General features: G+C 49.6%; 1 protein-coding gene across 1 annotated transcript in view; it reads left to right on the forward strand.

Moving 5' to 3' along the window:
• The window catches only part of VPS13C (vacuolar protein sorting 13 homolog C), a 2,873,871-nt gene that overhangs the window by 29,080 nt on the left and 2,819,185 nt on the right, over positions 1–25,606 (forward strand). The window contains exon 2 of the mRNA XM_085648297.1: positions 5,178–5,221. Within this exon, the coding sequence (XP_085504423.1) occupies positions 5,178–5,221 (44 nt within the window). The remainder of the gene's footprint in view (positions 1–5,177; positions 5,222–25,606) is intronic.

Genomic DNA, 25,606 nt, shown 5'->3' on the forward strand with positions numbered 1-25,606 from the left:
AGAGGGGGTAGAGCCTACCTTTCCCTTTCTTGTCACAGAGGTTGAGGTCTGCAAAGGACATGACGTTACAATTTAAATATTTTACAATTTGTCCTTGTTTTTCTGTAGTTACCCCGCAGAATTGAACTTGGGATTGTTGGAGATCTGTCATTTCTCTATAGGGGAAGCTATGTATCATGGGATTCATTTATTCAGAATATCTTCTGTCCTTTAACCCCTTCAGCGCTGCGCGGATTCCCCCGCGGTGCTGAACGGGTTCGAGCGCGGGCGGGGCCATGACGGAACGGTTCCGTCATGAGCACAGCTCAACAGATGCTCATGACGGAACCGTTCCGTCATGAGCATGGAAGGGGTTAATCATCAATACATGTTTTTTACATTCTGTGCCAGCCAGTTGGCATTGGTCCAGAATGCTGTTGCTGATCCATGATGGTTTCAGAGAAATTCTCATAGAAGTAAATGATTATCATTAGCATATTTGGGGAAACTAGTGTCCATGAATGCTATAAGATACTGTAAGGGCATCATGTAAATATTAACAAAATGATACACCAGAAGAGTTTTCTGTAGAACAGCATATGTTAAGATCTAGTTCAAAAGAAACAATTTAGTCACCATTGTGGTTGAAGATAAATTGTCTCTTGTATATATGAGGACAGATTCTGAATTCCTTCCCACTCGTAGCATTTGAATAAGTGTTGCTCTAAGACATGATTGGGTGTCCATCATTGGTTCCAGAATGCCAGCTCTATACCAGATTTTCCTTCTTTTTACATAATTTTTTTCCAAACAGTGAATCTTTCTGAATATCTGGCATGGACCAAAAATCCCGACCCTATGCTGGACAACCATTGGGAAGATAAGAATACTAAGGACATGGGAAGAATCTCTGCGAGCTTTGAGTGATTCCATTTGTGTATGAATACCTGGTCTCCTTTCTTGAACTTTTTGGAGAGAAAAAAAAAAGTAATCTCTTTTCTTCAATTCTTTCCTTGTGTCAAAACCCGTTTCAAAGAGCCCCTGGGGATGCAGAGGTTACTTGGGACCATCTGTGGGCATTTTGGCCTTTTTATCATCCTGCTGTCCCGGGGCCCGACCTCCTCTGGGTCCGGAGTTACTGGGCCAAGTACTAGCCCTTTCAACACTTGACTCTTAGTAGTGCGGGTCGAGCTGTCTAAAGCTCTTCAAGAGGGAGGTAGGTGGGAGTCATACACAAGTGCAAGGCTCAGACTATAAACCGTTCCCCCAGATTAACATGGTAGGCAAGTGATTTGGTGTTGATTACCCACTCTGGCAAATTGTGGAAGTAGAATTTCCCTATGATGATTCTCTGTTAGGCCTATTTGAGAGGTGTTGCCAATTGTTTTGGTAACTTTAATTGTTTGCATAGTTGCAATTTTATGGACCTATGCCTGATGGTTGCCATTTTATGTGCAATCCGATAAGCTAGGGTTGTATACAGTTTTAAGCCATTGGTTAAGGCTAGAGGCCCTATTGGTTAACTGAGAAGTTTTGCCAGATTCCTTAGAGGTGATCTGTTTATAATAAAAATGTATGGCTAAACAAAGGCTTTACTTATTGTGAAAGGCAATTGACTTTTAAGGGTGGATTGCTACTACACTGTGCTAAAAAAAAGCCTGGGGAGAGGAGTTGGCCTAACGGCTAGGGCGGTCGACCTTGAATCTGGAGACCTGGGTTCGAGTCTCGGCAATGATGCTGAACATCCTGTGATTCTGGGTAAATCACTCAATCTCCCCGTGTCTAACAAAAATGAATGTGTCCTCATGTAATGCAACTGGTGCTATGTAAAGTGCTCTGATACACGATTCGGGTCAAGTTCGTGCTATATAGAACTCTTTGGGGCTGGGGGGGGGACCCTGAATGCAGATATTTTGCTACATGGAAATTTGCAGATTGCTGTAGAAGGAAGGTGTTTTGGTGTTGGGGATCAACCTGAAAAATCCATGGGGATAATCCATTTGCACTCTGAGCATCCTTATTAGGCTCTATTATTAGGGATTATATATTATTTTGTCAGCTGTATTTTGCACATATTTGTAATTTTACAGTATGCCTGATCGTTGTTTTGTGGGTAGCATTATGAGCCAACACAGTCGGTGTGGATGGTTATAGTGACGAACAAATGTTAAAGGTTGTAAGCCTGACTGTTTATAATGAAAGGTTATGATAAAGGCAATGGCCCTGACCTATTGACTGTGAAAAGCATGTGTTAAAATTAATAGGCGTTTAGGGGGAGATTGTTATACCTCTCTATTAAAGCCTACTAATAGTTATTTTCGGACATGGAATCTCAAAGATTATAATCGTAGGCAAGGGTTTTGGTGCTGTTTCCCCCCCAGGCAAACTGTGGGTATAGAAGATTTATACTGTCAGAACCCTTGTTAGGACTCCTTAGGAGAGATCACATTTTGCTTTGCCAACTGTCATTTTTTTTTATACTATATCTTTTTAGGGCTGAATGCCTTATGGTTACCTTATGAGTAAGCTGACGCTCAGTTCAGGAGACCTCAGTTGGTTATGGTGATAACTCATTGAAAACAACCGTAGGCTTGATTGGTCGCAAGGAAAAAGTATTTGTGTTGCCTAAGGCCTGATTTATTTTTTATGGAAGTTTATGATAAACTCATTAGGCCTGACATATTAATTCGGTAAGCATAATTCAAAACCAATAGGCATTTAAGGGTGGATTGCTATTCCTCTGAATTTAAGCCTAGGTATTTTGTTGTATGATCTTGGCAGGGAATGATTTTGATGTTGGTTACTGCCTCTGAAAAATCCTGGGTGAAGAAGATTTGCACTGTAATAATTCTTGCTAGAATCTCTTGTTAGCTGTCTGCCAGGATCTCATTATTAAAAAAATTAAATATATGTAAATATACATCCATATAGATGATATATATTGATATAGACACATAGAGGGCCTCTGGGTCAGCACTGCTCTGCCTATGGTCTGTTGAGGTGTGTTTTACACTTCTCTTCTATCCAAGACAGCAAAGTGCATTGGTTCATCTTTCAGTCTGCATCAGTCATTGTTTCACTTGTCTGTGAATGCCGGCATTTTCTGTGTACCTCCACCTGAACAATAGCGCATTTCAGTGTCAAGGCTGTTTGGCCAGTTCTCTAGTTTGGTTTTTTCTCCTTTTATCATTCTATTCTCTGCTTCTCTTTTTTATTTTAATGTTTCTTAAGAGGATACTGCAGCTCTCCAGGCAGTGCAAATGGGTCACTTGCTTGCTACTCGTTTCATCTGCAGTGCGCTGCATCTCGCATCGCATTTTCCTATAAATCACAAGACCATTCTGGAATAACGTTGTCCATAGTGTATCATTGTTTTACCAATCCAAAATGGACAACAGGTCGGTTCTAAATGTGGTATCCATACTTTTTTAATTTAAGTTTTTGAAACATATATCCAGTATAGCATATACAGTAAATGGGTAGACACGTGCTTAATACTGGAGTTTAGGTAACATGTAAATATATAAGTGTCCGGAATGACATAAACCACAATAGGCACTTTTCCCATTGACCCTATACCACAAATCCACAGATATTATCCAGGAATTTATCTGAGTAAGTTTAATACATAATTTTGGCTGCAAAGTATGTATGTAACATGTAGAAGCGGCAGGAAGTCAGGTACTATGTTCAACTGCTGGCATCGCATACATTGCTTCTAGCATCGACCGGGTGATGTGGTATCCATACTTGAAATTTAAAACAATACAATACCTTCTTCTATTATTAGTTTTGTTATTGTAAGCATATACATGCGTGTTTAGACGACAGCACATTTGTAATTGTAATTACATTTATATAGTACTTACTGTCTTTGAAGCGCTTGACTCCAGAACCAAATGTTAGTGGTTATTCCAGTATCCAGTATTGTTAGCTCTTGCTTGTTATAGGGATTAGTCTTGTACACTCAAACCTATTCATGTAGTCACTCTAGTTTATTCGTGCTACATTGAATTAACTGAGATTAGGAGAGCTCATTATTGGGGCAGTGCAGGTATGTGAGTTCATACAGATGGTTCAGGGTAAATAGAAGCTCTAGAGGCGATAAAGTATTGTCAGTTTAAAGGGGCATGACTTTTAAGGAACAATAGGTTGTGATGTTTGAAATGCATGGGAAAATTAAAAAATATATGTTGAAGATTAAGGTGCACATTCATGTGCTCAGAGAGGGGAGGCATAGGAATGGTGGAAAGAAGAAAGGGAAACCGACAGACTTTTTACGTAATGGTCCGGTTTCATGCTGGATTTTAGAAATATGACTGTGGAAAGAAATTTTATTTACATGTTCCCATGCTACTGCATTAGTATTGTTCTCTGACTAGACAGAAAATTATGTGATGTGGCGTAATAGCGTAATTTGGGGTATTTTGTGCAGAATATAATGTGGGAAATTATTCAAGATTACACCGGTGTAATGAATATTATGCAATGACATATTAATTACATATTTTGAATGTTTTCCATACAGATACACAACTCCTTAATCAAGAAAATTGATGATACCGTCAAATCATTTATATAGGGGACCTCTGAACCCATATTAAACATGAACATATTGTGGGCTCTGGTTGCCATACATTGGTACATACTACGTAGCTAATCACTTTTCCCAGCTGATATACCACAGCCCCTAAATTAACGATCCACCTTAGTGGATTGCTATAGAATGGAACACAGCTGATAATCCAATTATAAAATGCATGTTCCAGACCTGGAGAGTAGCACACAGATTACTTTGTGATCCATGGCTTTTGCATTTTCATTCATAAACCAGACCTACTAGCATTGCCGTTGCTTGTTTAATTTCCAAAGCCTTCTTCCTTTTCTAATTTCCTCGGATTTGTTTGCCCTCTTTGGTGTTTTAAATGTAGGAACCTTTCAGACACATGTGCACACATTGCCCAAAAAGGATAAAGTTTACCAAATAATTATAAAGCATTGTTGGTGACAACTTGAGTCTGGAATCTAGTGCAAATTCCTTTTCATTTGTAGGCCAATATTTACAGCATGTGTAACAAGTTGTTCACCACTTATTTAAACGGGAACTACTTGTATCCACTTTCTTTAATTTTGCTACAATTACCAATTTTCCTACTGTCATATTTCAAAATATACCTATTCATTTCTTTGTTTTTCAGGTAATGTGGCTTTAGATAACTTGCAGATCAGAGAAAATGCCTTGGTGAGTATGTCAGAATCAATGAAAAATATTTCATCTGTTATCTTAACTTGTATTCTTGCACCTTATAATAGATTGTGTCTGCGTCTAACAGCATTGTGAAGTAATGTTAAAACTTCTCTATCAAAACCCACTCGGCAAGAAAGTTGTGAATATAGGCATTGCTTTCCCCTTGCCTTGTTTAGTTGCTCTGTGCTTTGATGGCACCAACCTAAAGTTCACATTTGAAGAGGAGGCAGCAACTGAATTTGAATGTGCTATGCAAACACAATTCTGGCTCTCACAAGCACCAGCACTATTTCAGGAGCTCTTACAAGCACTGTTATTAATTTGTCCATACCCTGGTTGAATTACTTAAAGTGGTGGTGGCAGTGTACCAAGTGTTTATGAGTCAGCACAGGTCTACTTACCCTTCTCGTGTAAAGTTATGCTGTAATGCGAGTCCCAGATCCTTGTACTGACATTTAGTTTATATGTCTAGTGCATATCTGTGCTATGAGTGTGTGGCACTTGTGTGGTAGCAAGACTGTGTGCTGTGGAAGTCTGATTACTAAGACCACTGGAATTCACGGATTGCCATTAGTTTAGCATGGCAGAAGATGGAGGGTGCATATAGCTTCCCCAGCCAGTGGAATTGTATTCACTGCATTCCGTGGCTGGGTGGTGAAGACCCAGGCACTTAAGTGAAGGATGATGTAAACCGAGCTCCCCTTAGAAATTGAGGGCTTTGTTAGCAAAGGACTGCTTAGTGGCTATTCCTGAGCACTACTATTTGGTGTATGGGCGGTACAAGTAGTTGGACTGAAGTTTCTAATGTTTAAGATGAGGACAGTTCTGGACAGGCCTGTCTTTTTTTTTTTTTTTTCTTTCTTGCCCTTCTCATTGCTTCAGGGAGACTTATGGCGGCCAGACACTGAGCTCTCACAATTTATTGTGCCCTTGTTTTGAATACTCATCCTTGTACCCAGTGTTAGAACAGGGGGTCTCTAGTTGGCAGAGGTAGGTACCTTTGACCAAATAGGGACCCTTGCTTCCAGTCAGGGAAAGGGGATTGCACTCCTGGATAACCCCTGCTCACCCCCTTGGTAGCTTGGCACGAGCAGACATGCTTATCTCAGAGGCAGTGTGTTAAGCATTTGTGAACACCTACATTAATACAGTGAAAACACTACAGATGGAGAGCACACAGGTTTTATAAAAATACGTTTTCTTTATATAGACTTAAAACAAGACCACAAATGACAAAAATCCACAAGAAGTCACTTAGATCAAGTTGATGATAAATGCAACAAAGTTCTCACAAAAGTACCTGAACGCGTAACGCAAAACAAACAAAAGGTTTGCAGGGATGGAGATGCGTCGGTTCCTTACTTTGGGGGAGACTATGTGTCGCGCCTCAATATTTGCGCAGAGTAGGGGACGTGTCTTGGTCCTTACCAGAGGAGAGGTGATGCGTTGATTCTCTTACTGCATTCCAGTTACGATGCGACAAGATGGCGCCTCGATGCGACAATCCGGTGCGATTAAGATGGCACCCTTGATGCGACTATGTGAATGAGATGCGTGCACGCTCGGCGGCCGTGTGGCAAACTCTGTAACTTTGGAGCTGCGACAGGCCCTGCGACGTGATTCTCTGGTGATGCAATGGTGATCTCTGCGGCAGTGACACGCTTCTCCAGTGATGCATCGGGTAACCGCTTTGACGAAGGCACGCTTCTCTGGTGATGCATCAGCGACCTCTGCGGCTGCAACACGCTTCTCCTTCGTTGAGTCGTGCTCCCAGCGACATGCAGGCTTCTGAAGACAGAATTCCCAGCAAAGAAATTCAGAGGGGAGCTGGTGGTGAAGTCTTTTGTCCCTGAGACTTCAGCAGGAGTCCAGCACAAGTTCAAGCCCTTGTCGTAGCACTGTGACATGTATTTCAAAGAGGTCGCTGAAGTTTTACCCAGTGTGTAGAAAAGGTCCCTCGAATTGTGAAAATAATTATGTTGGTCCAAGACCTCATTGGAGAGACTGCTCTGCATGTGGATTACTGAACCCTGATTTAGGGATGAATAGAGGTGCTGCTCCCTCCCCTTGTTTTCATACCTTTTGATTTAATAAAGGGGAGGATTGTCTGTTATAAATGGAGAAGAATATCCCTTCGCAAGGTCAATGATTTATTCAGGCTGCGAATGCTTCGCTCTCCTTTGTTCATTGCACCACAATACCTCCTTGGGTTGAGGTCTAATTAACAGGCCCTTAGGTTATTCTTCTATCTTCACTCAAGTGCTCCAGAGATGAACCTGTTGGTAGTTCCCCGCTTTAAGAAAGTCAGATGGGGAAGTAGGGCTTTCTGTAATGTGGCTCCCCGGCTATGGAATGCTCTCCCTTTAGAGATCAAAGCCCAACCTTCAATAACCCTTTTTAAACAAGCACTCAAAACCTGGTATTTTGTTAAAGCCTATCAGTAAGCAACCTCTATTTTTATTTAACTAGTAATCTTTGTTAGGCGCCTTGACGCCCATTGAGCTAAGTTGCGCGTTACAAATCGGATTTCATTTCATTTCATTTCAACTACTACAACAAAAGCAATTTCATCTGAACATTATCTTGGCTTTAGGAGACTTGAGTATCCACAGGGATACTGTGCAGTGTGTTACATGTACTACGAAAATAATGAAGCCGTGAGAGGACTAGGGTTTCACTATGCGGTTAAGTGTCTTAAATATGCCACCAATTTTATTAACATGACTTTAGAGCTGAAAATTCTACAAAAGGTGACCACTTATTTCTCCTGGACTGATCATCATTTCATTAAGAAGGTATGGGGCGGCTTCTCGTCGCCCCACTGAGCAGGTCAAAAAGGAGAAAATAAAGTAACTCATTGTTATTATCATTTTATTTTTCCATTGTTGCTCAGTTGGGTAGGGGCGGGGTGAGGCTGGGCTCTCACAGAGGAGCTGGAGGAGTGTTTTGCATTCTCTTAAGTGCCCATTACGCTTTGGCTGGCCGTCTCGGGTCGGCCAAACAATCATGCGCAATTTGCATGTTCTCCTCCCAGGCTGCATTACAGCCTGGGTGGAGAACATGCTCAGGTTACCTGGCCCCGTCTGAGTGCCGAACCAAGGTTCTTAGACCTATCACAACACTGCATTGCAGAGCCGTGATTTGCTTAGAGGAGCCTAGAAGCCTGGGGACTTCCTGTTCTTGCTTCCTGCCCTGGAGTCCTGTAGGCGGGTGAAGAGGACCGAGAGGCGGCAGCGACACACAGGTAGGTGATTAATATTATTATTATTTTTTTCGCTCCCCCCTCCACCCCCCACAACCTCCCTCCCCACCACCGTTAAATAGCAGCCGCCACTGAAGAAGGCCTTACCCTCGAGATTGAGTGAAGGCCTGTTAGGAGAATTGACCCGATATTGAAAGAAATGAGACTAAGTGGTGGATGGATATTGTGCCTGGATTGCCTTTGCCTCATGCAAGGAATTAGAGCCTTCTGGTATTGTTCCAGGAAAATATTGAATATGTGTGATGCACAAGTGTCAAAACATGCATTTTACTTCAGAGAGTATTTTGCATGCTGCAGATCCACAGGAACTACTCATTAACATTACAGGGCCAGTTGTCTGAACAACTTGGAGGCCTTAAGAAGCATATCTGATATCCATCACTCAGGGTTTGGATGGAATCGGCACTAGAAATAAAACCAGCATTGGCATAGCAAGTAGGTCTTGGCTTTGGGACCTTATAGGTATTTAGCCAGTGCTATTGGCTTTGCTAATGTGTTTAAGCTATGTTGTAGAGTAGTGTGACTTGTCTGCAGCATGTTGCAAAGTTACAATACAATAAGTGTTGCACGCATTGTTACCTTATCTATAATTAGGATGAGATTATGTATAATTGAACGACCTTATTAGAAGAAGAATTAATATTAAAGTTTAGCGATTTTCTTTCTTTTTTTTTTATGTTGGCAAGTATTACCTGTCTGTTCTAATGGTTATTATAGTTGTTTTTGTTTGGGTGGGGAGAGGTATAAACAAAGGGAGGGGAGAGGTTGGGAAATAGTTGGTGAATTATAATTTGAGTAGTGGATGCATATTAGGAAGAATTAACAGATGCCAGATTTTGAGGGTACTATTGTGCTATAGCAATGGCAGAAGTTTGGAGCAGACAATTAAATAACATAACGCTTATTGTCCTTTGTCTTCCACCTGGTGCTTTGAAAAGGGTCAAGAGTTATCAAAGCTCTATCCTACCAATATGAGATAACAACATCCGTTTAAAACAAGCGGCAGCAGTTACTAGCACTGCGAGGCCATAATAGTCACAAAAGTCCCTTATGCAAAACTGAGTAACATACCAAGCACTGCAGTTTTATCCCTTCTTTACCCCCTAAGCACCATTAACATTTTTGGCGGTATACAAACAACATGAGGAAAGAAAGTGAGGCAACCCCAATGGCAGACGTCTGATCTGCAAAAAATACAATTTAGCCAATTATATTCTCCACAAAAAGTGACTATTCCTTTCCTAACAAGAGGCAGCTGGGTGGTATGAAGAACACATGCAAAAATAACAAGCATTTGCAATGAAATCGGTCTCACATTTGCTAGAGTTAGAGCTATTGGCTTTGTAAATGACAATGTCTTTTACCTATGTGTTTTGGGGTGCAGTGGATGTATCTTGGTGGAGTGGATTATGTGGGTTGTATTGGAATTGCTAGTTGTGGAATTGTGTGGGTTGTAACTGTCATGTGGAGTGTATTTGAGTAGTGGAATTATGTGGCATGGTGAATAGATGGGGTGAGAGCAGCACATGACTGATAGAAAGGGATAGGTAGTTTGTGCAGCAAGTGGGGAATAAACTGGAGACAGAGGAGCAGAAAGTGAGTGAGACTGGAGAACGAAGGGGTGACGAGGCCACAAACGCATAAAAAGGGAGCACCTGTGTACGCAGAAGACACCCCAAGAAGAGGAGGATAGCGTTGAATTGAGGGACAGAAACTTTGAAAATACACAGGAAAGAAAGTGCACTATAAGATGTGAAGTAAACCGCATGAGAGAGACGGGAAGTGTTTAGCCTTTGGGACTAGTGGCTTTGCCAATGGGTTTTAGCAATGCTGCATAGCATCCCTGATCCTATGCAGCATGGCTAAAGAATTTAAACCATTAACCTTTGCACTCCACCCACCCCCGCAAGTGAAAGAGTCAGCCGCAAGAGTGGACTTAATTTGCAATGGTTTCTTATTTAGCCCTACAACAGCTGGTAATCTGATTTCAAATTAAATGATAAATGTGCTCAAAAGAGAGCGTGACAGTCAAAATGCTATTAATAATTTAAAGACCTGATATGTGCAACGTAGAAGCCAGCCAACTACTCAGTAATTCTAAGTGTACACAAATGAAATGCAAAAGACAGATTTCCAGTTACTGTACAGATTGTGCACTGTACTTGTTAACTCAGCCTCACAAAGCTGAAGAGCAATTTAGCCCCTCCGGATTGGTGGATATAACCTGCACTTTACTTACAGTTTTCAGGAGCAAGTGCTTAACCCTTGAGCTACCTTACCATCTGTTCAGGTGAGAAGGCTGAACACAAAATCAGAGGGTACTAGAGTCAAGAAGGTATGCGAGTGCCAGGCTGGATTCTTAAACTGTCCACGTACCATGATGTAGTTTAGCATAGGATAACCTACACCAATGTGTAACACAATATGGAAAAATGTGGCCTGACGCCACCGAATAACGCGCCTTGCCAGTTTTATTGTATTGTGTAAACCTATTCAACCCAAAATAACTAAAATATTGAGCTGTTAACTGTAGTTTATGTAGGCAGATAGGTAGGGAAAGTGCATAACTAGGAGCTTACTGGGTCCTGCAGGGATTCCAACCCGATGTCATTTATTTAACCCAAACCTCTGCAGAAGGTGCATTAATCTACTGGGCTACCCGCAAGTAGCAACCTAGCATAGAGCAACATAGCACACCAGAACATAGCTTACCTATTATAGCATGCCCTTGCCACGTAGAGTAGCACAGCCTTACATAAAAACATATTATAATGAAACACATTTCATAGCATAATGCATGAAATAGTAGTATAATATCATATGATAAAGGAAAGAAACATAGAATAAAGGAACACATAGCATAATGTAAAACAATACCAAAACATACCACACGCTACTGGAATTAATTGCTTCAAGAAATGAGCCCAGATGAAGAGGGTCAAGCTGTGTAAATCACTTGATCACGATTTGGAGCTGTGAGGATAAATATAAGATATAACACAATGGGAACAGCAAGCTCTGCATATTATACACTTCTGGGTGGCCTCGTCGCTAGTGCATTGATACGAACGGGCAGGCTGGGCCCCGGGCCGCAGGTTTGTATTTCCGTAGCTGGAGCCCGCCCAGTGACAGAAGGCGGGCAGTGTTGCTAGGCCTGAAATCGAAGACGAGAACTATTAACCTAGCAAAGACCCACATACATGGGTAACCCCTACCAAAACAAGTCCAACGCTAGGTACGAGGGAAGCTAAAGACAGCATATTTTTTCTTTTTATTTTGTGACATATTCTTGCAATCTTAAAAATAAACATCTCACTGTACATGTACGCTTAAAAAACTGTTTTGTGATTAATGTCCCCCTTTTGATTAAAGTATTGAGCTAAATAAATAGAAAGCATTACATTTATATATATTTAGAGTATGTGCTCATTGGCCATTTGATTAAGGGAAACGCTGAATTTGTGTCGGAGGGTGGGCAGAAGCAACAACGGACACGCCATCTGATTAAGGGAAATGCTGTGTTTGTGTCAGAGGCTGGTGGGAGGGCTGAAGCAGCGATGGATGTAAAGCAACATTTTACAAAAAAAGTTCTCTAAAACAGAAAGTAAGCATAAGGAGACTGTTCTTGGTTGGTGCTCCTTAACCTTGACCGGAGTTGACACATTGGCTGCGTGAATGACTTGGGAGATAGCAAAGAAGAGCGACTCCAGAGTGAACCAATGGTAAGTCGCAGGCAAAAATAAAAGTTGTTTTGTTAAATAGAACAGGTCTTGCGGACAGCGCATGTGCACTGCCTAGGCTCGACCTAAAAAATCAACTGTCAGGTGCCTGGATGCTCAGGCATCTGGATGTCCTTATTGTACTGGACTTTTTTTGCTCTCTTTTAACATGGTGCATTACATACTTCTGCATTTTGTCGAGCAGTGGCAGGAGTTGATGGTGTGCCTCTTAAATGACTGTTAGATACCTGATGGTTCAAGTCAAAATTGATCTACCTAAGCGATTTCTGACGGTTTGGTGGACCTTTAAAAACAGATGAAGCAGAGAATGTTAGTTGTCAGTTAAGGTGAAATTTAGACGCTTTTGAGCGGGAACAGTGGTTGGCCTTGCTCACATGGCATAGCCACAGAACTATTCCAAAATGTGCCTAACCTCCTTTTTTGGACGGTTCAAGAGATTTAATTCTATAAATTACCAAAGCGGTCAGAACCTTTAATCGCCATGTGCAATTGACTTTTCTTTTTTTTTTTAGTATGTCTGGAATTTCATTAGCTCAATATCAACCATCCTATCCAGGATAGAATACTGTATCTTGTTATATGCAGTTGTTTATTATAGTTTGCCATTTCATGTTTACAACTGGTAAAACACCAGGTAGTGAGAGATACGTCGAAGTTAAATCCGAAAGTGCATGTTTCCACTAGTCTGGCGTAGATTTATTGGTTGTCAGTGAAATATAGCAATTGCCCACAAAGGCACTTTATGGTCAATCACCTAAATATTTCAGAGCATTTATAACTGCACCATAAATTCTGTCTACACCACCTCCCTCAGTGGCTAAATCTCCTCTTTTGGCTTCTCCTATCGCCTTTATGCCAATCATACACAATTTCTTTTCACATTTACAGCGCACTCAAATTCAATGAAAGCACTTCCAATCTCACCATTCGTATTCATGTTTGGATGGCCTTCAGCCCCACCCCCATTGTTGAACTCTTCTAAGACAGAGGCCCTTTCTCTCCGGCACCTCTGCCCTCACCTTGCACAAACCTTTTTGCTCTTAACTCGCTGCCTTTTGCCTCCTCTGTCAGAAACCTGGGTGTTCTCATACAACAGCCACTGCTCCGCAGTTCGAAGTTCCAAATAAACGGAATAAATTTGATGCGCCCTTTTATCCTGTTTGCAACGAACCACTGATCAGCTCTGGTACTTAGTAAACTGGATAGCCGTAACTGTCTGACATGGAAGGGCCCCAGGACCTTAGTATTGCTCAGTTACGTGAACTAAAGAACCTGTGGTGCCTTTAATGTGTAAACAACCAACTGGGGCCAAACCATATATTAAAATCTACAGGTTAAAGGTTGAATATTGTCACCAAGTTATTATAGGTGATGTTTAGAAAATTTGTGATCTTAAACTACAATACTCTAAGCAGTGATGTAAGCATTTCTCTTTGGAATTCTTTTGTCATGCATTTGGTGGTAGTAGTCAGGCAATGTGTGTTTCACCCCGTGGTAACTAAATGGCATCGGGTTTTCCGTGCTGCTGTCAAGTACTGGCACATGACGATAGTCGGTCGATACCATTTTCTTACAAACGAGTTTCTGAATTTGGTCTGCAGTTACATTACATTATTGTAGTTTCAGACGTCCACTGGAAATAAGAAAAAACTGATTACAAAAACCTGCTCGAAATTACTGCCCTATTATTTGTTCTCCATTGTGCAGTGATGCCAGTACAAGGTATTAATCAAAACAGTGTTTTTCCCACTATTATGAGTAGTAGAATTTATTATAACCAACTAGCTATGGGTGTTATTTTGCCATCTTATTTCTAAATTTGTGGATCTTATGTGCATTATGCCATTTTAGTGAAGAAAAAAAATCCTAAACTCGTACACTCACTATTGTTAAACTTCTATAAAAAGCTTCAGGCCATGCGTCTGCATTTTACATGAAGCCTAGTGCATCCCAGAATTCAAATAATTATACAAACTATTCAGAGAAAAATGGCAAGTACTGGGTTATGGGGCCATTCCTTTCAGGCCCGGATATAGGACGAAAGGGCTGGTGGGATTGGAGGTGGGGGGAGAGAATGGACGAGAAGGTATATGGCTAATGGCATTTCCAGTTGTTCCTTTTGTTGGTAAAGCTGGTACAATCTAATGAAATGCAAAAAATTAGAATAAAAGATAATTCACAATATCCTTTTTGTGAGCATTTGTAACTCAACAAAAGGAACTTAAAAAAATTCTCAAATTCCCTCCCATTGTTCATGTTGCTTGTTAGTTGTCTGTGTGGCTTGCTCCCCCCTGCCCTCCTGTCTATGTTGGTTGGTCCCTCCCTCCCTCCCACTGTGTTGCTTGGTCCCTCCCGTTGTCCATGTTGCTTTTACCCTCCCTTGGTCCATGTTGCTTTTACCCTCCCTTTGTCCATGTTGCTTGTTCCCTCCTGCCCTCCCATAGTCAATGTTGCTTGTTCTCTTCCATTGTCTGTGTTGCTTGTTCCCTGCTGCCCTCCCTTTGTCAGTGTTGCTTATTCCCTTTCGCTGTCCATGTTGCTTATTGCCTCCTTCCCTCACGTTGTCTGTGTTGCTGGTTGTCTCTCCTGCCCTCCTTTTGTCAGTGTTGCTTGTTCTCTCCCACTCTCTTGTTGTCCATGTTGCCTTGTTCCCATCCGCCCTCCCATTGTCAGTGTTGATTGTTCTCTCCCATTGTCAGTGTTGTGTATTCCCTTCTGCTTTAACGTTGTCCATGTTGCTTGTTCTCTCACAGACTCCCATTGCCCGTTTTGCTTCCTCCCTCCCACCCTACTTTTTTCCATGTTTGCTCCTTTCCGCCCTCCTGTTGTCTGTGTTGCTTGTTCCCTCCTGCCCTCCTGTTGTCCATGTTGCTTGCTCCCTTTTGCCCTCCAATTGTCTGTGTTGCTTGGTCCCTCCCGTTATCCATGTTGCTTGTTCCCTCCCACCCTTCCATTGTCTGTGCTGCTTGTTCCTTCCCACCCTTCCGTTGTCCATGTTGCTTTCCCTCCCAACCTCCCCTTGTAAATGTTGGTTGTCCCCTCCCACCCTCCCCTTGTCTGTGTTGCTTGTCCCCTCCCACCCTCCCCTTGTCTGTGTTGCTTGTCCCCTCCCACCCTCCCCTTGTCTGTGTTGCTTGTCCCTCCCACCCTCCCCTTGTCTGTGTTGCTTGTCCCCTCTCGCCCTCCCCTTGTCTGTGTTGCTTGTCCCCTCTCGCCCTCCCCTTGTTGTTCCCTCCCACCCTCCCCCTATTGTTCCCTCCCGCCCTCCTCTTGTCGTTCCCTCCCGCCCTCCTCTTGTCGTTCCCTCCCGCCCTCCTCTTGTCGTTCCCTCCCGCCCTCCTCTTGTCGTTCCCTCCCACCCTCCTCTTGTCGTTCCCTCCCACCCTCCTCTTGTCGTTCCCTCCCACCCTCCTCTTGTCGTTCCCTCCCGCCCTCCTCTTGTCGTTCCCTCCCGCCCTCCTCTTGTCGTTCCCTCCCGCCCTCCTCTTGTCGTTCCCTCCCGCCCTCCTCTTGTCGTTCCCTCCCGCCCTCCTCTTGTCGTTCCCTCCCGCCCTCCTCTTGTCGTGAAACTCCCGCCCTCCCCTTGTCGTGAAACTCCCGCCCTCCCCTTGTCGTGAAACTCCCGCCCTCCCCTTGTCGTGAAACTCCCGCCCTCCCCTTGTCGTGAAACTCCCGCCCTCCCCTTGTCGTGAAACTCCCGCCCTCCCCTTGTCGTGAAACTCCCGCCCTCCCCTTGTCGTGAAACTCCCGCCCTCCCCTTGTCGTGAAACTCCCGCCCTCCCCTTGTCGTGAAACTCCCGCCCTCCCCTTGTCGTGAAACTCCCGCCCTCCCCTTGTCGTGAAACTCCCGCCCTCCCCTTGTCGTGAAACTCCCGCCCTCCCCTTGTCGTGAAACTCCCGCCCTCCCCTTGTCGTGAAACTCCCGCCCTCCCCTTGTCGTGAAACTCCCGCCCTCCCCTTGTCGTGAAACTCCCGCCCTCCCCCCCCCTGTCGTGAAACTCCCGCTGTTAGACGGCGACCTCAGAGGAGCCCGGAAAGGGGGTCCTGACTACCCTGAGACCCACCCTCAAAGTATCGTAGCCGGGTACTGGCGGGAGACTCCCCAGGGGGAGGAATCTCGCAGCTAGGATCGTACTTCTGGCGCCACACGACACAGAGTAATCACACCGGTTATTCTCAGAAACAATCTTTATCAAGTAGGCTATCACGGCAAATATGTACACGGTGTGCACGGGTGCAAGAGTCTCGGAAAGGTAGGGGGGTAGCGGGACAGTCTTTGGCAAAAGTTCAAGCAGGGACGTATCCGGCGCACAGCCCACAATCCTCGAGCCGGGGGATACGGGGTCGTAGTCGGGGTCCGGCGGGGCCGTGAGAATCTGGGGGAGCCGCGAGTCTCTCAGCAGGCTTAGACACAAGTTCGGAGATGTTACGATCTTCCAGGAGCCGCGAGTCACTCAGCAGGCTTAGGCGCAAGTTCAGAGATGTTACGATCTTTCAGGAGCCGCGAGTCACTCAGCAGGCTTAGGCGCAAGTTCAGAGATGTTACGATCCTTCAGGAGCCGCGAGTCACTCAGCAGGCTTAGGCGCAAGTTCAGAGATGTTACAATCTTTCAGGAGCCGCGAGTCACTCAGCAGGCTTAGGCGCAAGTTCAGAGATGTTACGATCTTTCAGGAGCCGCGAGTCACTCGGCAGGCTTAGGCGCAAGTTCAGAGATGTTACGATCTTTCAGGAGCCGCGAGTCACTCAGCAGGCTTAGGCGCAAGTTCAGAGATGTTACGATCTTTCAGGAGCCGCGAGTCACTCAGCAGGCTTACGTTGTTCCAGCGTCGAATCTGCCGGACCGGCCCGGAGCACCCCTTGTTATAGGTCGACCCCTCTTTGATGTCCGGGGTCGGTGGAGGCAGGGGTCTTGTCACCTGGGGGTCGCTTGTCGGGGTTTCCTGCTATTGTCTTTTGATCTCGTTCAGGGCCGGGCCGGGAGGAGTCCCAGACACCCAGCAGGCGTGGAGCCAGCTCTCAGGGAGGCCGGAGGGCCGATCGAAACCCATCGTCCCAGGGGAGTCCAGAGGTGCGATAGAAACTGCTCCTCCCTCTCTCATCCCCCTGGAAGTGTGATGTCCTCCAGCCGGAGTGGCGCCTCTAGGCCAGGGTCGCGCTGGGGCCGGGCGGCCATCTTGACGCATGAAGTGGGCATGCGGGCCCGGGGTGGCCGAAAGGAGGGAGGCCATGGACGGGGATGTCCGGGCCGGGTGCGGGTGTTCTGGTAGGAGGGGCCGGCTGGGCCGGGTGGTTGGGGCTGCAGGTACCAGGTTTCGGTGGTGCGGGTGCACGGAGGGCCGTTCTGCGAGGCCGGGTCCAACACGCGTCCCCCCCAGCTGAAAGCCGGAGAGAACTGCCCATCATCTTGGGGGGTTCTCTTCGCTGAGGCGGAAGAACCGGGAGAGGCCGTCGGCGTTGGCGTGGTCCGTACCAGGGCGGTGTTCTACGGTGAAATCCATCCCCTGGAGGGAGATTGACCACCGCAGTAGCTTGGGGTTTTCTCCTCGCATCTGCATGAGCCACCGCAAGGGCCGATGGTCAGTTTGGACTCTGAAATGCGTGCCGAACAGGTAGGGTCGTAGCTTCTTGAGTGCCCAGACCACGGCAAAGGCTTCGCGCTCTATGGTGCTCCACCTCTGCTCTCGGGGCAGCAGCCGCCGACTGAGGAAGGCGACGGGCTGGTCTAGGCCTTGGTCATTCACTTGGGACAGGACGGCCCCAATGCCATGTTCGGAGGCATCGGTCTGGACTAGGAATTCCTTGGCATAGTCGGGAGCCTGGAGGACGGGAGCAGTGCACATGGCCTTTTTTAGAGCATCGAAAGCCTCTTGGCAGGCAGCCGTCCACTGCACCTTCTTTGGCTGTTTTTTAGATGTGAGTTCGGTGAGAGGGCCGACCAGGCTGCCATATCCCCGAATGAAGCGTCGGTAGTATCCTGTGAGTCCCAGGAAGGCTCGGACCTCCGTCTGGGTGATGGGTGGTTCCCAGGCCAGGATGGCGTCGATCTTTGGTTGTAGAGGGGCTACCTGGCCGCTCCCGACCCGGTGCCCCAGGTAGACTACGGAGCCTTGCCCGATCTGGCACTTGCTAGCTTTTACTGTGAGGCCTGCCTGGCGCAGGGCGGTTAGCACCCTCCGGAGGTGCTGGAGATGCTCACTCCACTCCGAACTGAAGACGGCGATATCGTCTAGATATGCCGCGCTGAACTGTTCCAACCCGGCCAGGACCCTATTCACCAGTCGCTGGAAAGTTGCCGGGGCATTTTTCATCCCGAAGGGCATCACGCGGAAGCGGTAGTGCCCGTCGGGGGTGGAGAAAGCGGACCGCTCCTTGGCTCCTTCGGTGAGCGCAATCTGCCAGTATCCGCAGGTGAGGTCGAATGTGCTGAGGAACCGAGCTGCCCCTAGTCGGTCAATGAGTTCGTCGGCTCGTGGAATGGGGTGGGCATCGGCTCGGGTAACGTCATTGAGCCCCCGGTAATCCACGCAGAATCGGAGCTCGGGGGCGACACCGGGGGCCGCTGCCTTCGGGACCAGGACCACGGGGCTGGCCCAGGGACTGTCAGAGGGCTCAATCACCCCCAGGGTCAGCATCTTCGAGACCTCATCTTGAATGCAGGCCCGGACCCGGTCAGGAACCCGGTAGGCTCGGTGTCTCACCGGCGGGCTGTCCCCGGTGTCCACGTCATGAACACACCAGTTGGTGACCCGGGGGGTCAGAGAGAAGAGATCGGCAAATTGTCTTAGGAGCTGGCGGCAGTCCGCTTGTTGTTGGGCCGTGAGGGCTGGGGAAAGGTTCACTCCCTCCACGGAGCCATCCTGCTCCTTGACACACAGGAGGTCCGGGAGGGGATCCGACTCATCTTCGGCCCCGTCATCGGTGGCCAGCAGGAGGCTCAGTTCTGTCCGCACGAAGTGAGGCTTGAGTCGGTTCACATGCAGGACCCGGAGGGGGTCCCGGGGCGACTGGACGTCCACCAAGTACGTAACTGGACTCTTTCGCTCCACCACCTTGTACGGCCCAGTCCATCGGTCCTGGAGGGCGCCAGGCTTCACGGGGGCCATGACCCACACCTGCTGGCCCGGCTGGAACTCAACCAGAGTGGCATTCTGGTCGTACCAGCGTTTCATCTCTTCTTGACTCGCCTCCAGGTTGGCCTCGGCCAGTTCTCGGAACTTCCTGGTCTGGTTCCGGAGGGCCAAGACGTATGGGAACACATCTCGGGGGGTGGTCTGGGGTGCCGCCTCCCACTCTTCCTTTACCAAACTGAGGGGACCTCGGACGGGGTGCCCATAGAGTAACTCAAACGGGCTGAATCCTAGGGACTTCTGGGGGACCTCTCTATACGCGAACAATAGGCAAGGGAGCAGGACGTCCCACTTCCGCCGGAGGGGTTCGTCTAGGCCAGCGATCATCCCTTTCAAGGTCCTATTAAATCTTTCTACTAGGCCGTTTCCTTGGGGATGGTACGGGGTGGTGAACTTATAGGACACTCCACATTGTTGCCACAGGGACGTCATATACTTTGAGATAAAATTAGTGCCGCGATCGCTCACGACCTCGCGGGGAAACCCCACCCTGGAAAAGATCCCCATCAGGGCCCGGCCCACCACAGGGGCCGTAATGGTGCGCAGGGGGATAGCCTCTGGGTAGCGGGTGGCGTGGTCCACTAGGACCAAGATAAAACGGTGGCCTTGGGAGGTGGGGGGGTCCAGTGGTCCCACGATGTCGATCCCGACTCGTTCGAAGGGGGTACTGACGACCGGGAAGGGTTGGAGGGGAGCCTTGAGTTTCCCTCCACTCTTTCCACTAGCCTGGCACGTGGGGCAGGACTTGCAATGGGCCTCTACCGCTGCTCTCATCTTAGGCCAGTAAAAATGGGTCACAAGACGGTTGTACGTCTTGTCCTGTCCCAGGTGACCGGCGAGGGGGACGTCGTGGGCTAAACCCAGGAGGAAACCTCGGAAGCGGAGGGGTACCACCAGTACCCGTCCCGATCCCAGCTCCACCGACTTCTGCTCACTGTACAGGATGCTATTCTCCCAATAGATTTGGTGCGTCCCGGTCTGGTCACCTGCGGCTTGGCCCTCGGCTTGGCGCCGCAGCCCGACCAGGGACGGACAAGTGGCTTGCTCCCTGCAAAACTCCTCCCGAGTGGGTCCGCCCTCGTGGCGCCATTGGGCCAACTCGGGTAGATCGCCTAACTCAGGGACTGGGTCCGGGTCGGATGGTGTGGGTTCATCGCTAGCGACGGACCCTTCTGATGGGGGGACGGAAGGACCCTCGGCGGGGACTGTTCTGATCTCTTCGATCGGGATGCTCTCGACCTCCCTCTGGGGAGTGAGTCGGGCGGACATAGATCGGGTGGTGGCGCACACCCACTCGGGGAGTCCCATCATTCCCAGGTGGGCCTTACGCTCTACGTGCTTCCATGGGGAACTCTCTAGGTCGTTCCCTAAAAGGCAGTCGACCGGCTGGGAGGTTCTTACGGCCACCTTGAGTTTGCCTATCACCCCTCCCCACTCAAATGGCACCAGGGCTACCTGGCACATGCTCTCTCTATTGTCTGCGGATATCACAGGGCAAAAGACGTTGGGGAGGATCTGCTCTTCGGGGACTAGGTGCCTGAGGACACCGGTGATACTGGCCCCGGTGTCTCGCAGGGCCTCTACTTGGTGGCCATTGATTTTGACTAGCTGCCCATACTTCTGGGTGTTGGAGGGGAGGAGGCTACCAGGGACCATCTCCCTATCTCCCAGGGATACTAGGGCCATTGCTGCGGGTTCCCACTCTTCGGATTCCTCTACCCCCTCCCCCAGGGCTACGCTGGCTATCTGTCTCATCGGGGGGACTTGGGGGGCCATGGGGCACTCTGGGTCATTGGCGTAGTGCCCGGGTTTCTGGCAGCGAAAACATGTGACGGTCACCCGGTGTCCCCGTTTCCCAGGGGGCCCGGTTACTGGTGGAGGGGGCGCCGGGAAAGGTGGAGGTGGTGTCTTCGGGGGGCTAGGCTGGGACTCTCTCGGCCCTCCCTGGTTCCCTCCTCCTCTCTGGCGGGGTGGTCCCTGACTGGTTCGGGGGTACTCTCCTACCATGCCCCGGGAGACCCGGGTGTTGGTCCAGCGGTCGGCCTCCACAGCCAGCTTCCGGGGATCTGTGAGCTTACTGTCCAGCAGATGTTGACGTAGCTCTACGAAGCAGTTCGCAGCTAGATGTTCCCACAACATGAGATCAGTGAGTTCGGCCAGGGTGGTGACCTTGCTGCCCTTGGTCCACCCATCGAAGGCCCGACTGAAAAAGTTTACATATTCCACCCATGTGGTGCCCGGGATCTTCCTGCAGTCCCGGAACCGCTGACGGTACATTTCTGGGGTGAGGCCGTATCTTGTGAGTAGAGCCTCTTTCATGTGGCTGTAGGAGGTCTGCAGGGAGAGGGGTAGGTCGAGCAGGGTGTCCCTTCCTTCGCTCAGAAACCGCCCCCACAACCCCGCCCCCCAGTCCTTCTCCGGGATCCGATGGGAGGTCATGGCGACCTCATAGGCCCGAAACCATTGCTGAATGTCATCGTTTTTATAATATTCCTTGACCACATCCTTCGGGATGTGGACCTTCTGTTCCGCTGGGGAGACCGTCTCTCGGTTACTTGGGGGCCTCCCTTCCTCGTTTCGGGCCTTGAGCTCGAGTTCCTTTAAGCTGCGTTCGTGCTCCAGCTGGAGCTTCCTTCCTTCGTGCTCCCGTTGGAGCTTTTTCTCCTCCAGTTCGCCTTGTACACGCATTTGTTCTACCGCTAGTTTTTTTTCCGCTAACTTCAACTCGCCCTCAATTTTGAGTTTGGCTAGCTCTAGTTCATGATTGCGGCTTCTCTCTCTGTCCGCGAGTTCTTCTGGGGAGAAGCCCCCGTCTGGTACGCCTCCTCGCACCTGATTGCTGCTGCTTTCACTTTGGGGAGGTTCGGCTTCGTCGGGGCGCTCCCCCGTGCCTTCCGGGCGGGAGGCCCCGGTCTCCACCCAAGTTTTCAGTGCTTTCTGCAAATCTTCCTTCGTGTTGAGACCAGTGGTAGCGATTTTAAGTTCTTTGCAAAACTGCTTCAGCTCCTTGTGTGTATATTCTCCTAGATGCTCCACCTGGAACACCCTGTTGGCGTTGGTTTCTGCGGGGCTCATGGCACTTCCTTCTGCCATCCTTGTCGGTGGTGCGTCCGTTGTTCACGGTACGATCTCTAGGTGATGGGCCCGAATCCCGTCGCTTGCCACCAATGTTAGACGGCGACCTCAGAGGAGCCCGGAAAGGGGGTCCTGACTACCCTGAGACCCACCCTCAAAGTATCGTAGCCGGGTACTGGCGGGAGACTCCCCAGGGGGAGGAATCTCGCAGCTAGGATCGTACTTCTGGCGCCACACGACACAGAGTAATCACACCGGTTATTCTCAGAAACAATCTTTATCAAGTAGGCTATCACGGCAAATATGTACACGGTGTGCACGGGTGCAAGAGTCTCGGAAAGGTAGGGGGGTAGCGGGACAGTCTTTGGCAAAAGTTCAAGCAGGGACGTATCCGGCGCACAGCCCACAATCCTCGAGCCGGGGGATACGGGGTCGTAGTCGGGGTCCGGCGGGGCCGTGAGAATCTGGGGGAGCCGCGAGTCTCTCAGCAGGCTTAGACACAAGTTCGGAGATGTTACGATCTTCCAGGAGCCGCGAGTCACTCAGCAGGCTTAGGCGCAAGTTCAGAGATGTTACGATCTTTCAGGAGCCGCGAGTCACTCAGCAGGCTTAGGCGCAAGTTCAGAGATGTTACGATCCTTCAGGAGCCGCGAGTCACTCAGCAGGCTTAGGCGCAAGTTCAGAGATGTTACGATCTTTCAGGAGCCGCGAGTCACTCAGCAGGCTTAGGCGCAAGTTCAGAGATGTTACGATCTTTCAGGAGCCGCGAGTCACTCGGCAGGCTTAGGCGCAAGTTCAGAGATGTTACGATCTTTCAGGAGCCGCGAGTCACTCAGCAGGCTTAGGCGCAAGTTCAGAGATGTTACGATCTTTCAGGAGCCGCGAGTCACTCAGCAGGCTTACGTTGTTCCAGCGTCGAATCTGCCGGACCGGCCCGGAGCACCCCTTGTTATAGGTCGACCCCTCTTTGATGTCCGGGGTCGGTGGAGGCAGGGGTCTTGTCACCTGGGGGTCGCTTGTCGGGGTTTCCTGCTATTGTCTTTTGATCTCGTTCAGGGCCGGGCCGGGAGGAGTCCCAGACACCCAGCAGGCGTGGAGCCAGCTCTCAGGGAGGCCGGAGGGCCGATCGAAACCCATCGTCCCAGGGGAGTCCAGAGGTGCGATAGAAACTGCTCCTCCCTCTCTCATCCCCCTGGAAGTGTGATGTCCTCCAGCCGGAGTGGCGCCTCTAGGCCAGGGTCGCGCTGGGGCCGGGCGGCCATCTTGACGCATGAAGTGGGCATGCGGGCCCGGGGTGGCCGAAAGGAGGGAGGCCATGGACGGGGATGTCCGGGCCGGGTGCGGGTGTTCTGGTAGGAGGGGCCGGCTGGGCCGGGTGGTTGGGGCTGCAGGTACCAGGTTTCGGTGGTGCGGGTGCACGGAGGGCCGTTCTGCGAGGCCGGGTCCAACACCCGCCCTCCCTCCCCCTGGTCGTGAAACTCCCGCCCTCCCTCCCCCTGGTCGTGAAACTCCCGCCCTCCCTCCCCCTGGTCGTGAAACTCCCGCCCTCCCTCCCCCTGGTCGTGAAACTCCCGCCCTCCCTCCCCCTGGTCGTGAAACTCCCGCCCTCCCTCCCCCTGGTCGTGAAACTCCCGCCCTCCCTCCCCCTGGTCGTGAAACTCCCGCCCTCCCTCCCCCTGGTCGTGAAACTCCCGCCCTCCCTCCCCCTGGTCGTGAAACTCCCGCCCTCCCTCCCCCTGGTCGTGAAACTCCCGCCCTCCCTCCCCCTGGTCGTGAAACTCCCGCCCTCCCTCCCCCTGGTCGTGAAACTCCCGCCCTCCCTCCCCCTGGTTGTGAAACTCCCGCCCTCCCCCCCCTGGTCGTGAAACTCCCGCCCTCCCTCCCCCTGGTCGTGAAACTCCCGCCCTCCCCTTGTCGTTCCCGCCCCTTGTCTGTGTTACTTGTTCCCTCTCACCCTCCCCTTGTCGTGCCCTCCACTTGTCTGTGTTACTTGTTCCCTCTCACCCTCCCCTTGTCGTGCCCTCCACTTGTCGTTCCCTCCCGCCCTCCCCTTGTCGTGCCCTCCACTTGTCGTTCCCTCCCGCCCTCCCCTTGTCGTGCCCTCCCCTTGTCGTGCCCTCCCCTTGTCGGTCCCTCCCGCCCTCCCCTTGTCGGTCCCTCCCGCCCTCCCCTTGTCGGTCCCTCCCGCCCTCCCCTTGTCGGTCCCTCCCGCCCTCCCCTTGTCGGTCCCTCCCGCCCTCCCCTTGTCGGTCCCTCCCCTTGTCGGTCCCTCCCGCCCTCCCCTTGTCGGTCCCTCCCCTTGTCGGTCCCTCCCGCCCTCCCCTTGTCGGTCCCTCCCCTTGTCGGTCCCTCCCGCCCTCCCCTTGTCAGTCCCTCCCGCCCTCCCCTTGTCGGTCCCTCCCGCCCTCCCCTTGTCTGTGTTGCTTGTTCCCTCTCGCCCTCCCCTTGTCTGTGTTGCTTGTTCCCTCTCGCCCTCCCCTTGTCTGTGTTGCTTGTTCCCTCTCGCCCTCCCCTTGTCTGTGTTGCTTGTTCCCTCTCGCCCTCCCCTTGTCTGTGTTGCTTGTTCCCTCTCGCCCTCCCCTCGTCTGTGTTGCTTGTTCCCTCTCGCCCTCCCCTTGTCTGTGTTGCTTGTTCCCTCTCGCCCTCCCCTCGTCTGTGTTGCTTGTTCCCTCCCGCCCTCCCCTCGTCTGTGTTGCTTCCCCCCTCCCACCCTACTGTTTTCCATGTTTGCTCCTTTCCACCCTCCCCTTGATTGTGTTGCTTGTTCCCTCTCATTGTACGTGTGGCTTGTACACTCCCGCCCTCCCGTTGTCCGTGTGGCTTGTTAATTGTTCATGTTGCTTGTTCCCATCTGCCCTCCCGTTGTCACCTGCCCTCCCGTTGTCACCTGCCCTCCCGTTGTCACCTGCCCTCCCATTTTCACCTGCCCTCCCTTTGTCACCTGCCCTCCCTTTGTCTATGTTGCTTGTTCCCAACTGCCCTCCCTTTGTCACCTGCCCTCCCTTTGTCACCTGCCCTCCCTTTGTCTATGTTGCTTGTTCCCAACTGCCCTCCCATTGTCACCTGCCCTCCCTTTGTCCGTGTTGATTGTTCTCTCTCATTGTCTGTGTTGCTTGTTCCCTGCTGCCCTCCCATTGTCAGTGTTGCTTGTTCCCTCCTGCTGTCCATGTTGTT

This window comes from Triturus cristatus, chromosome 3_2 (assembly GCF_964204655.1).
Source record: "Triturus cristatus chromosome 3_2, aTriCri1.1, whole genome shotgun sequence".
NCBI lineage: Eukaryota > Metazoa > Chordata > Amphibia > Caudata > Salamandridae > Triturus > Triturus cristatus.